This window comes from Sus scrofa, chromosome 12 (assembly GCF_000003025.6).
Source record: "Sus scrofa isolate TJ Tabasco breed Duroc chromosome 12, Sscrofa11.1, whole genome shotgun sequence".
Taxonomy (NCBI): Eukaryota; Metazoa; Chordata; class Mammalia; order Artiodactyla; family Suidae; genus Sus; species Sus scrofa.
In genome coordinates, this window is record NC_010454.4 from 11,599,583 (window position 1) to 11,613,065 (window position 13,483).

The 13,483-nt window shown below is 49.3% G+C and overlaps 1 protein-coding gene and 1 long non-coding RNA gene across 5 annotated transcripts in view; one reads left to right on the top strand and one right to left on the bottom strand.

Moving 5' to 3' along the window:
• The window catches only part of LOC110255981, a 71,902-nt gene extending 63,389 nt beyond the window's left edge, over positions 1-8,513 (bottom strand). For both annotated transcript variants that reach the window (XR_002337052.1, XR_002337051.1), the window contains exon 1: positions 8,411-8,513. This is a non-coding gene — a long non-coding RNA (uncharacterized LOC110255981). The remainder of the gene's footprint in view (positions 1-8,410) is intronic.
• The window catches only part of FAM20A (FAM20A, golgi associated secretory pathway pseudokinase), a 56,618-nt gene continuing 50,021 nt past the window's right edge, over positions 6,887-13,483 (top strand). Inside the window, exon 1 of one of the 3 annotated variants that reach the window (XM_021066715.1) lies at positions 6,887-8,054. In XM_021066715.1, the coding sequence (XP_020922374.1) occupies positions 7,651-8,054 (404 nt within the window). In that variant the 5' untranslated portion in view covers positions 6,887-7,650. Of the gene's footprint in view, positions 8,055-8,609; positions 8,687-13,483 lie in introns of those variants that run through there. The other 2 variants (XM_021066714.1, XM_021066716.1) reach the window with 2 other exon arrangements.

Sequence of the window (13,483 nt, forward strand, 5' to 3'; positions counted from 1 at the left end):
GCCTTTCCCAAGCTCTAACCAATCCTGGATAGTTTCATTCATTTTTACCAATGAAAATGTGATAAGAAAGTATCTCTTGTCTCTTGTTTTCATTTGCATTTCTCTGATTACCAGGAAGGTGGAGGAAGAACTATTTGAGTATGTCCTGTATTGAAACGGGTCATTGAACCAATAATACTGCCTCCTGGGAAGGGAATGAGGTCAAGGAGAGGGAGAAGGAAGGGGGACTTACAATGATTCCTCTAAAATCTTGTATATTGTCCAAATATTATACACAGGGAAAATATTCATGGATTATGTATATAATTAGCATATATATGTTACTGTCATGTTACTGTATATGTATATTACTATATAACATGTTATATATACATGTTACTATATGTATATAGTACGTATACTATATAATATATATTACTGTCATGTTACTGTATATATATGTTACTATATGTTATATATGTGTGTGTTACTATATGTATGTAGTCCATACACTATATGCATATGTTATATATATAAAATGAGAGTAACATGCTTTAGAAACCTCTCTCTGACTCCCTGCAGCTGGTACTAGTCAGAGTTGTTATTGTCTTTAGCAGAGCTAAGTAACCAACTTTGGAAATGGCTTATCTAGACCTGGAAACACAGGCTCTGGTCGTCATCTCTCTACAGCTGCCTCAACACCACGAGGAAATGAGGACTCAGCATGTGTCCTGGCTGGTAGGAGCAGGGGTAAAAGCCTGGGCTGGACCCTAAGTTCAGATTTTCACTTCCAAGGATGTGATCACCATACATCTTGGGAAGAACAAAGTGAGACTACAGAGACTAATATAGGGTCCACATGCCTTTCCTAACCGTGGGGTGAGCCCAGTTGGAGCTTTTGAAATGTGCGACTTAGTTCAACCCAGAGAGAAGAGGGAATGATTTGCTTAAGCCCAGCAATGGGCAGTAGTGATCTGTTTCCAAAATAACTAGTCACCTTTCACACCATTCATCCTTACTTCCCAGTTAAGAAACAAAAACAGCATGAAAAGAGTTATGTGTACTTATCACAATTGATCATTGCACAATTCTCTGATGGGGCTAAAATATTATAATATTGTATTACAGATATTTGAAATCCTCCTTTCGGGGAGGAAAGATCCTTTAATTACCCAGCCAGCTGACAGACCTCTGTCAGGCTGAGCCTGGCAGGAAATGGAGAGGGAATGGCAGGCAGCAGAACAGAGCCCAGCATCCCACACGTGGAAGGGCCTGAGATGGGATGGGATAAAGAGGAGAGAAGGACGGGGTGGAGTTTGTGGGGGTGAGAGAGGGAGGGGAAGCAAGAGAGAAAGTGGGACCCTCCAGCATGGACTCTGAAGACAGACACCTGTAATAAGGATGCTTAGAAAAAGAGAGAAAGTGGGACCCTCCAGCATGGACTCTGAAGACAGACACCTGTAATAAGGATGCTTAGAAAGGTATCCTTATCATCATACACCTCAGGAATGTAATTCTCAAGTCTCCACTCCTTCAAAAGTTCCTGAGTCAAGTCAGGTTTTATTTTCAAAGCTTTTCGGAGTCATTGCCATTTATTTCAGCTGTATTGATGTTCTGAGATTGAACTTTGAGCCAGAACAAGATATTTATTTGTGTTACATTTGTTTAATGTCTGTCTCACCCACTAGCTGTGAATTCACATGATAGGTTAGGGGTTGCTAGACAACGGTTGAAATGCTGAAAGACATGGCTTTCTAAAGACCCCCAAAATCCCAACTTCTCACCTTCCAAAAATAGCGGTGCTGTCAAGGTCGTAAAAACGGAAGCAGAGATAACACATCTGGTGGTGTTCAGTGGGCATAAAAACTCACATAATATGCACAAGAGTGCCGCTTAAAAGAATTACGTGATCTGAAAGTAGCTACACAGAAGTTTATGGATTTCTTCCAATTCAAAATGGAATTTAATATTTTACAGCTGATTTAAGTCAAGATTGTTCTTATACAGTTCTTTGCCCTCTATCATGTATCTCCTTTTGAAAGAAATGATGTAAATTTCCTTTATTTTTAAAATTTCATTTGATAGCCACACCCACGGCATAGGTAGGTTCCTGGGCCAGGGATCAAACCTAAGCCACAGCTGCAACCTGCGCCACAGCTGCAGCAATGTGGGATCTTTAAACCCACTGCACGGGACCAGGGATCGAACCTGCGCCTCCGCGGCAACTTTCAGTCAGATGCTTGACCCACTGTGCTACAGCAGGAACTCCAGAAATAGCATAAATTTCCTGACCGAGGATTTTCATTAACCTGCTTAATCTTAACATCAAAGCCCAGCTCTTCGGTTCAACCATCTCTTTAGGAAGATAGAATTCCCCAGGACATACGGCTACCAGCAAAATCAAGTTTTTTAACGAACTATTGTAAGTATACAAACAAGCACAGAGACTAAGACGACCAACATCCATAGACTCACCACCCACCTTTTTCAGATCTAAACCCACTGTAATGTACACTTTAGATCTTTTTTTCTGAGAAGTAAATCATTACCAATATTATCGAAGCTCCATGCATAATCTGCCACAATGCCATTTCTCTCACTTCAACTCCACATGTAACCACTGCGCTGAGTTTGGCATTCATCCTTTCATACACATTTTCCTCAATCCATATCTACCCATAAATAACATCAAGAGTTGCTTTGCCAGTTTTGACGTTTATCTAAATAGCATCCTTTCTACTGTATACACACATACACACGCCCGCACGTATATAGACCATATATAAATATTCAGAAGCTTTCGCCACCTAAAGAGGTACCTATGTTCAGAAAATACAGTCATGCTTCCTTCATTTTAATGTTATTTCCCGCTGTATAATCCTGCCACATTCACAGTGGTTCGATTGCCTCCCTCTTCTCGCACTGATCGCTGAGCCAGCAGGTGAAGGTATATGGTCTTCAGGCAGAAACAAAAACTCTTAGGGACTCAGATATCTGCATAGTTTGCATAGTTATTTCATTATTGATCTCTTATCTATCGCTCTTTCATAGGTCCATTAAGACTCCTAAGGTTTAGGGTATTCTAATGAAATATAATAGTTAACTGGGGGCAGATTGTATAAGACCAGATTTTTATTTTAAAGGCTTCTTTTTTTTTTTGCCTTTTAGGGCCACACTTGTGGCATTTGGAGGTTCCCAGGCTAGGGATCGAATCGGAGCTGCAGCTGCCAACCTACGCCACAGCCACAGCAACATGGGATCCCTGACCCACTAAGTGAGGCCAGGGATCAAACCCACATCCTCATGGTTACTAGTCAGATTCGTTTGCACTGCGCCACAACAGGAACTCCCTAAATGCTTTTTTTCAAACCACTTCCCCTATACATTAGCACACATGGACTCCCCCTGCACATCCAAACATCATTTATCCTATAGGAATGTGTTAATTTCAGCTTCTAGGCAAGGAGGAAAAGGCAGGGGGACACATGTTGGCCTTGGACTCATGGAGTTAGCATCTAGGGTGGAAAACCAATTGCACAAACAAGAAACAATGAGTCGTGTTTTAAGTAACAGGAACGGGGCATGATAAAAATAAGTATAACCTTCACAGATTGAAGAGCTCTTGTGTTTAAATATTGACTCTGCTGTTTTCATGATTTAATTCCTGGAAGAAGAAGGTTTGATATTTAGCTAGACTGAAAAGAAACACACGTGCCCTTCGAGTCTGTTCCTCTCAATACCTGCCATGCACAGATTCTCTCATCTGCTCAGTGTACTCTGTCTTCATTTCTCATGGGTCCAGGCAGATCTGGTTTCTCTAATAGTCATAAAGGATGCTTGAAGGGAGGAACTGTATTTTAAATTTCTTCTGTGTCTCCTACAGGGCCCCAAACTATTATTTTCTTCCATCCAACAGTGAAGCCCTTACAGTGTGTCAGGCGCTATGTGAGATGCTACAGTTACAGAGGGAGCCTCTGATCCCTGCCTTCGCTGATTTCCCTTCATTCACTCAGCAAAATTTTCTTGCGCATTTCCCTAGTGACAGGCCCTGTCCTCAGAGCTCCCGGGACACAGGTAAGTAACACTTTCCTTCTGCACTTTAAGAGGTTAGGCTCTGGTAAGGAAGGCACACATGCACACTGGATTAGGTTGCAAGGGTTGCTGTAACAAAGCACCACAAGCTGGGTGGCTTAAATGTACCAACTCATGGTCCTGGAGGCCAGAGTCTAAGATCAAGGTGTCAGCAGGGTTGGTTTCCTCTGAGGGATATGACGGAAAATCTGTTCCGTGCCTCCTACCTAATTTCTGGTGGTTTGCTAACAATCCTTGGAATTCTCTGGCATATAGAAATAGCACCCCAACCTCTGCCTTCATGTTCACATGGAATTCTCCTTCTGTGCACATCCCTGCGTCCAAATGTCCCCTTTTTATAAGGATACCAGTCATACCGAATTAAGGGCCCACGCTGCTCTGGTATGACCTCATCTTAACTAATAACATCTGCCATGCCCCTATTTCCAAATAAAGTCACTCTGAGGTATTCAGAGTTAGGATTTAAACATATAAATGGGGGGGGGGGATTCAACCCATAACACGCATAAGCAACTACACACATCGTGAAGGAGGCTTGAATAGAAATGCATGCAAACAGCTGTCAGGATATGTGCAAACACACATGTACGGTCTTCATAGGCATTAAGCCCAGCATTGGAGAAAATAAGACAAGTGGCCAGAGTTTGGGCAGACCATGGACATTCTCCAGGTGGGGAAATGAAAAGGAGCTTTTGATTAAAGGCATGTCTGTGAAAGCAGGAAGCACCTGGGGGACTTCAGGAAGTATCACGCAGTGAAGAATGGGAGTCATATAAAGAAGACAGAAGCCAAACAGTAAAGAGTTGCGTCACAGTGAATGGCTGAATCCAGAGGCCACACGAGAAGCTATGGAGTGATTTTCAACACACAGCTTTCTGTATGCTGGAAAGGTCACTCTGGCAAGAGTTTTAATTACACCAGAACACAGGATGGGCACTGAAACGGGGCCACACTGGAAGCAGAGAGGACGTCTAGGAGCCTAATTGCAAGAAATCAAGCAAGAAATGATGCGCCCCTAGATACGTTCAAGAGCAGTAGAAGTGGAAAGAGAGACGACTTTGCAAGGGGAGGCTTGAAACAGGACGATGGGTCCTGGTAAAGAGCAGTTAGTGATAATATGGGTGACTTGAGGGGATGTAGATGAGGCTGGTGAGGATGCCAGGGGCCAAGGCACAGGGAGTCGGGGCAGGAGCAGAAGGGAAAGGCTCACTTCTGGGAGGGGGGAGGAGAGAGGCAGACAAACCTTGAGGACAGTGACATCTGACTGGCCTCTAGCATTTCCGCCCTCCCATCCCAACCTAATTCATATGTAATATCTGACTTCCACATGCAGTTTTGCCCTTGACCTTTAGAGGGCAGGGAAAGCGTGTTGAGATAAGCTCTACTTGAATTAGGAATATTGTTTCCTGAATTGAGTTCAGACAAGAGTCTGGTGAGAGAGCAGGGCCCCCATGGGGCGGGGGGGCAGAGTTGAAGTCATAAGACTCATGATGGCATCCTTTGCCAGCCCAGAAATGTACACCGGCGTGCCTCACAGTTGCTGCAGATACAACACTGACGTCTGGCTTCTTCATCTACGGGCCACCACACCTACTTAGACACGTCCAAAGCTGCAGTGTTTCTTAGAAACTGGAGACCACTTAGAATTTCATTTCAGACAAAAAGAAGGTGGTTCAAGAAACCCTAAAAACCCCACCAGCCTCCCCAGCAGAGTGAAGCAGCTGGCATTAGTATTATCTTGACTCCCCGCCTGGACCAGGCATTCAGGTCACTATGTTGTGTTGCTGACAATGGTCCCCCTTTTGGTATCTTCCTTTATCATAATTTTCTACACTTGTCCCACTCACACGCGGTCTCTAACCGACCCCAGTGTACAACAGGAACCAAGAAGTAATCCTATTTCTAGCCAACACTTATCTCACACTTACTTACAATGTGCTGGGGGCAGTTCGAAGCAAGTTAAATACTTTAAGTCACTTAAGCCACGCAATAGCCCTATATGGTTGGTTCTATTATTATCTTCATTTCCAGACGACCAGGATGGCAGAGGCCACAAGAATCTCCCACTGGACCACAGTGGGAAGAACTCTGGTCGGAAGCCACAAGTCAGAGTGTGTGTGAGGGTTCTAGATTCCAGCAGCAGAAGAAAGGTAGTTAGCGAGCAAGCTTCATGAACACAGGAAGCTTTGCTACCTGGGCAGGCAGCTCATGGCAAAGATGCTTTTTCCTCAACACCTAGAGGCTCAAGCTGCCTGCTCCGTCAGATTAGCAATTCTCCATCCACCAGGTCATTAAACAGAGGGGCCAGGAGCTCAGGGCTGCCTCTCCCTCAAAAGGAAGAGGGTGGGGGAGTAGGAATTACCTCACGGGAAATCTGGAGAGAGCCGAGCACATGTCCTTCAGTGATTCATTTGGGTGGACCACTTTCACACCGAGCTAAATGCAACAGTTCAGCGTGGGGTCATTGGAAGGCCCCTCCCTCCTTCACTGGGAGAAAAAGTTCTTCTTTGGGAGAAGGTCAGCACAGTGGGGACCAAACCCCATCCAAACAGGAAGTCACCAAGATTCTAGGTAAAACGGGTGCCTTCTTTTTAAAGGTCAAACTTTTTCATTGGCTAAGTGGGTGTTTGCTGAGCGCCTACTAGGTGCCAAGCACAGGACATGCAGTCCTTAGGGGTTTAAGAGGTGCTGTGTGGGAAGATGCAAACACACACACACACACACACAAACATCTGGCAAATCCTGCAGGAGAAAGGCTTTCAGGGAGTTGTCTTTCCCCCTCCACCCCACCCCAGGGAAAAAAAAAAACAAACGTGAAATCAGAGGTATCACACTCACACACACCCTTGGAGTCTCCCAAGGTGTCTGGCCTGAACCCTGAGCGGGGCCAGCGGGAGGCCTGGGGCGAGGGGGGAAGGGCGCGAGCAGCGGGTTGGGCGACAAGGTGGAAGGGCAGAGCCGGAAGAGGGATCGGAGTTGGCAGGCCGGCCGCGCCAGAGGCAGGTGCCAGCGGAGAGTGGGCGGAGGTGCGGGCGCCCGGCCGGGCGGGGGAGGCCCGGCGTCACCCCTGCCTCTAGGAGTCGGGCGCGCACGCCAGCTCGCCTCGAGGAGCCGGGGGCACGGGCGTCCCCGCCGCCCGCAGGAGGAGCCGCGGGAACAGTCGCCGCAGCCGCGGAGCCACAGCATCCTCCAAAGAGACGCCCCAGGCTCCGCAGCAGCTCTGCTCCTCCAGGAGGCGAGCGCCGCCGCCCGCTCCCGGCGCTCCGGCCGCCTGTCCCCTCGCCCTGCCGCCCGCGGGGTGCAGCCGGCATCCGCGCCCGCGATCCTCCACCTGCCGCGGGCTCCGGGGCAATCCACCGCTGGGGAGAGAAGGTGCGAGAAACAGCGGCCGGGGAGACACCGTCCCCGGGTGGCCACTCCGCGCGGAAAAGGGACGCCCGCGCGCTCTGCGCGGGGTCCCCAAGTTCAAGGGCGACACCCCTCTCCGGGAGGCTCCCCCGCCCGGGGAAACCGCGGCCGGCCCGCGGGACCCCAGCGCCTCCCGGGTCCTCGGAGACTCCCGCGCGCCCCGGCGGGGCCATGCCCGGACTGCGCCGGGACCGCCTGCTGACCCTGCTGCTGCTGGGCGCGCTGCTCTCCGCCGACCTCTACTTCCACCTCTGGCCCCAGGTGCAGCGCCAGCTGCGGCCCAGGGAGCGCCCGCCCGGCTGCCCGTGCGCCGGCCGCGCCGCCTCCCCGGCCCCGGCCCCCGCCGCGGCCCCCTCGGCCCCCCGCCCCGCGGCGCACAACTTTTCCCGGGCCCGGCCCCGGACTGAGCAGGACCGCGGCGGCCGCAGCGTCCCCCGCTCCAAGCTGCGGGCCCTCTTCGCCCACCCGCTGTACAACGTGCCCGAGGAGCCGCCGCTCCTCGGCCCCGAGGACTCGCTCCTGGCCAGCCAGGAGGCGCTGCGGTATTACCGGAGGAAGGTGGCCCGCTGGAACAGGTGAGGACCCCGCCCGCCGCCCCGGCCCCGGCCCCGCGGCGCTTCCCCAGCCCTCCAGCTCCCGCACTGGGTTCTGAGAGTGCTCCGCACCCGGCCCCCATCCGTGGCTGCGGACCCTAGAGTTCAGCCCCAGCACAGGTCGCCAGAAAAACTTTCTAGGCAGCAGCGCAGCGAAGACATGCTCTCAGCCCCTCCCCCTGAGCTCTCTCTTTTCCCCACTTCTGTTCTCCGGGCTATTTCCACCGCCCCCCTCTTTCTCCTTGTCCTGATGTGGAAAGCCGCCGCTCGCTTCTGGTTTTCCAGAATGAGGTTCCCAAACAGAGCAGCGTCACAGCTGGTTCGAATTCAGGACTTACCTCTAGACCTGGGTACCTTCCAGAAACCAAGGCTATACTCCCTGAAACCCAGCTTTTTCCCTTTGCTTATTCCTCTGCCCGGGGTCAGAGATCGCAAGAGGTCAGCCCCGGGCAGAGAGTAAACCCGTCAGTTTCCTGCCATGGTTGCCAGTCTCTGTTCTATATTTAAAACGTGCCTTGTCCTTTTCTGGTCAGTGTTATAACCTGAAGGCCGTTTTTATTATAGCAGCGATTTGGGCTGATGTGGATTTGAGGTGTGATGCTTTCACAAAGGAGGTAAAAAAAATGCTGCCTGGGAATTTTCTAAACCCCAGGCAAAATCTAGAGGGGGGGGGGGGGGAAGAGGCCAAACACATACTCAGGATAAGATTAAGAAGGATGTTTTTTATAAAAGGGGGGAGAAGGGAGAGTGTCGGAGGGGGTGGAATGGTCAGTAGGGAGGGTCCCCAGCTAATGACCGAAGGCCTTGATATTTGAGTTAAGATGGTTTTGAAGGGAGTTCCCATCGTGGCGCAGTGGTTAACGAATCCGACGAGGAACCATGAGGTTGAGGGTTCGGTCCCTGCCCTTGCTCAGTGGGTTAACGATCCGGCGTTGCCGTGAGCTGTGGTGTAGGTTGCAGACGCGGCTCGGATCACGCGTTGCTGTGGCTCTGGCCTAGGCCGGTGGCTACAGCTCCGACTAGACCCCTAGCCTGGGAACCTCCATATGCCGCGGGAGCGGCCCAAGAAATAGCAAAAAAAAAAAAAAAAAAAAAGATGGTTTTGAAGGACAGACTCCTCTGAAGATCATTCAGATCCAGAGACCACTTCTGGACCGCACCCACCACTTTTCTTAATAGGAGAGATTTCAAAATGAGGTGTCATGGGCTGGTTGTATAGTCCCTTCCGAGGATGGGTAGACCAAACATCTCTGGAAATTTAACTGTTTGCTCCTTCTTCTGTAGTGCTGAGAATGACTGGGAATGGGGGGGTGGAGGGGGCCTTCAGAAAGTAAAAAGAGAAGGAATTGAGAGTTATGGGCTGTGGTGCATTTTAATTGCAACTCTTTGGCTGATGATTTTATATTAGAAAGAAAGTGGTTCTTGATTCCATTGCTAATTGGATGCAATAAAAAGGCAGTGTGAGATTGCTTCGCAGACACTGTCATTTTCAATATTACCTTTATTTCATCAATGCCGTGGGAGTCTGCATCAGTGAACTAGGAAATTTTGCTCTTGGAAAATTATCGACACATCTGTCGAGGATTTGCAGAGGGACTATGGGGAAAGTGGCTCACGTATTCCCATTTCTGTGGCCTTAAACTTCCCTGTGTGACTTTTGTCCTGAAGGAAAGCCGAAGAGAATATGTTGGCAGAAAAGCAAAAATCGTTCTCACCCATCTGTCCTGCTATTGATTTGGAGCTTGATTTCTACACCATTATATGTCAGAAAAATACATGTGCCAACCAGGAACGGTCTTGGTCGTTTCACAGGATTGAGGGCTGGCGACCTTGCTGAATTCGGATATAACAGAGCAGTTTCGTGTGATCAGTTGACTGTGACAGTTGTCATATTTACTCCTCACTTCCCTTTCATACTTGAGATCTCGAGTTTTGGTCAGCTTTCCCGGGAGGGGGCGCTGTACTTGTGAGTGTTGACCCTGGACCCCAGAGGCAGTGAACACCCCATCTTCACCCAAACTGCATTGTAAACCTCAAGGCAAGGCTGTTAATACATGTATGTGGGTTACTTACAGCAGGGTTAAAAATAGAACATGGAAGACTGATTAGCCAGGGCAATTTTGAATCACACTCAGAGTTTCGGTGTGAGAGATCGTTGCCCATTACGATGCCCTGACGCCGTGAGGACATGGAAGCGCACCTGCCACAGTGCGCAGGGCTAAGGAAGCTTCCAGGTTTTAGTGCAGACAGTTAGAACAAACAGCAAAGGGAAAAACAGGGAATGACCTTGCAAAGTGTTTATCTCTTGCACAGACAAGCCCTTCCCCCTGCCTGGTTTGTAGCCACAACCCAGCCAATATTTAAAAACCAGGGATTTATAAGACATACGTGGATGCCCTCATGCCAGTCATTACCTAACATTAACTGCTACCCCAGATCATTGTATCCGCAAACCATCTGCCACCCCAGAAGTGCAGGTAATAAAATCGCCGAATCAGCGTTCCTCACCACTTGCCCAGAGAAGCCCATTAGTCTGAGTGAGTGATTAAGTAATAGTATGAAATCAGAAAGTGTCTTTTTATAACTTGAGCTCATTACCAGTCAGAGATAGGACATGGCCCGTCTTTTCCCCCTTGGTGCGTTCCTTTTTGATTTCAGTGGAAGACGGAGTTTCTGCACTGTTTTGAATGTTTCAGGTTCTCGATCAATATTTGTTAATAGGATGTCAATATTTAGTTAAGTCAAAATGATGCAAAAGGGAGTTCTGGTCATGGCTCAGCAGAAACGAATCTGACTGGTAGCCATGAGGACGCAGGTTCGATCCCTGGCCTCACTCAGCGGGTTAAGGATCTGGGGTTGCCGTGAGCTGTGGTGTAGGTCACCAATGCAGCAGGGATCTGGCATTGCTGTGGATGTGGTGTAATCCGGCAGCTGCAGCTCTGACTCGACCCCTAGCCTGGAAACCTCCATATGCCGCAGGTGCGGCCCTAAACACACACACACACGCGCGCGCGCACACACACACGATGCAAAACACACATGTGGATGGGATGGGCACTCCTCGTGCTGACAACTCCAGCTGTCTGCAAACCTCTTCACCAGCTGTTCTTCTTTCCCTCTCTTTCCCCCTCAAGATGTAACTAAGTGTGGCACAGTCCAAGTTAAAAATGCAATCAGGGAAAGTGTTTCTGTCGGGTCAGCCACTGATTACAGTGAGCGGTCCAACGCCAGCCTCCATCGGGCGTGGTGACACATTTGGCACCCGTCTTGAATAGTGAGGAGGAGCAGGCACAGGGAGCCGGGTCTTCCCTATTTCAGGTCTTAAACCAACACGCAGAGGAAGCCTTTTCTTTCCAAAGGAATGATGGAAGGCGGGGCTTACCTGCAGCCCAGGTTCCCCTTTTGCTGCTACCCTTACATCTAAGAGGCGGAGTTCAGGGTTCCTTCCCTGCCCAGAAGCTGCCCAAGCCAGACGACATCTGTCCTTTGATATGTCAGAGCTGGTTAGTGTGGCCTGGCCGTTTGTCCACATGTCTTTGGTTGGTTCCTCTGTAACCCTCTGGTCTCACAGTCAGGGTCAAACAGGGTCATGCCTCCCTGGTGTAGAAACTTCGGCAGCTACAGCACAGATGCAAGTTCTTTAGCCTCTGCTTTTCTTTCCTGGCCTCTCCCTCAAGTACCAAGAAGGTTATATTTTCCTGTAATTACCGATTCAGCATTTCTCAAACGTGTGTGTGTGTGTGTGTGTGTGTGTGTGTGTGTGTGTGTGTGTTTTCCCCTCCATCAGAAGCTCCTGGCTTTCCCTCCCCTCCTGCCTACTTGCCGTCACTGAAGAAAGCCTGGCCCTGAGTCTCTCTTTGAAAATCACAGCAAAGAGACTGTGCGGCTTTGCAAAAATGACAGTTGTTTAAGAGGAGTAAATTGGCTCCAGTGTTTCTGGAGAAGCTTTGAGAAGATCCAGAAGCCAAAACAGATAGAGGGGAGTGGGGAGAGAGAGCCAGAGGAGATGAAAAAGAATTCAGCTGAACAAGAGAATGGTCTAATCTTGAAATTTTTGGAGGACAAGCTCCTTCCTACTGTGGCATCTGAGGAATGAAGGATAAAATCTCCTTATTCCCACCCTCTCCTTTTTATCTCTTTCCTGCTTATCTCGAGCTGGCCCCAGATCATTTGGAGCACAGATTTATTGGGAACAGGCAGTTCAACTAGCAGAGTGGATAAAAGTCCAGGTTCTTACTCATGGATGCAGGCCATTTGTCTTTCACGCAGAGTCAGCAGGACCCTGGCCCATTGTCTGATTCTTCCACCAGTGATGCCAGGCTAAGAAAGGAAACGGCTTCCTTGGGTCTGAAAAGGGACCTCAACCACAACCTGTAAATGGTCAGCCGAGGGAGTGGGAATCTGGACTTCCATTTCTCTTCTCTCCCATTTAGAGCCTTGCTTGGCTGGTTTGGGGAAAAGCTATTATTTTAGTGGTTTCCAAATTCCAGGACTTGTAACTGGAGGAAACCTCTCCACTCCTCTCAGAGTTAAAAGCTCCAAGCAGATGGTTTCTGAAAGGGCCAATCCAGAGGCCATTTACAGACTCCTTCGCCTTCATTCCAAAGCCCAGTCCTTGCTGCCATGACCGCAGCAAAGGCCTAAATCAGGGAGGATACCCATGCGTTCATCCCAGGAGGATGGACACGTCCTGTTTCCAGTTACATCCAAATAAGCCCCTGGGCCAAAATCCAGACAATGTTTATCAGCTGTTCCATTGCTCCCAACCCCTGACACCCTCCTTTCATCCCAACCAAGTGCTTATCCATCTGGGACTTCAACTGGCTAGTTCTTTGCATGCAAATCTTCCTCCCTGATGGCATGCTTGGTCTGTGCCTGATCCACACAACCCTTGCGAACTCAAGCCTCACAATTTCTCTGGATGTAGGTGCAGGATTCCAGGATGCACCCCCTGGGGGCCAGGGCCGGATGTACACACACCTCCTCATTATCCGATCCAATGCTGGTCGAGGTACTGCCCTAAAGGGATTTGACGGACGTAATTAAAGTCCCAGATGGGTTAACCTTGGGCTAGGGGAGTCATCCACGTTTGCAGGTCCCAATCACACAAGCCCTTTAAAAGCAGAGTGTTTTCTCCAGCTGGTTGAAGAAGAGGAAGTCAGACACTCCAAGTATGGTAGGGTTGGGGGTACCATCACCAACTTGAAGATGGAAGGGGCCTTCTGGCAGGAGAGGCGAGTGACCTTCCGGATCTGAGATGGGCCCCCGGCCACAAGCCAACCAGGAAACAGGGACCTCGGTCCTACAACCCCAAGGAAGTGAATTCTGCCGACAACAGGAATGAGGCATGGAAGCAGATTCTTCTTCAGACCCTCCGGACGAGAACAAAACCTGGCCAACGACATAACTTC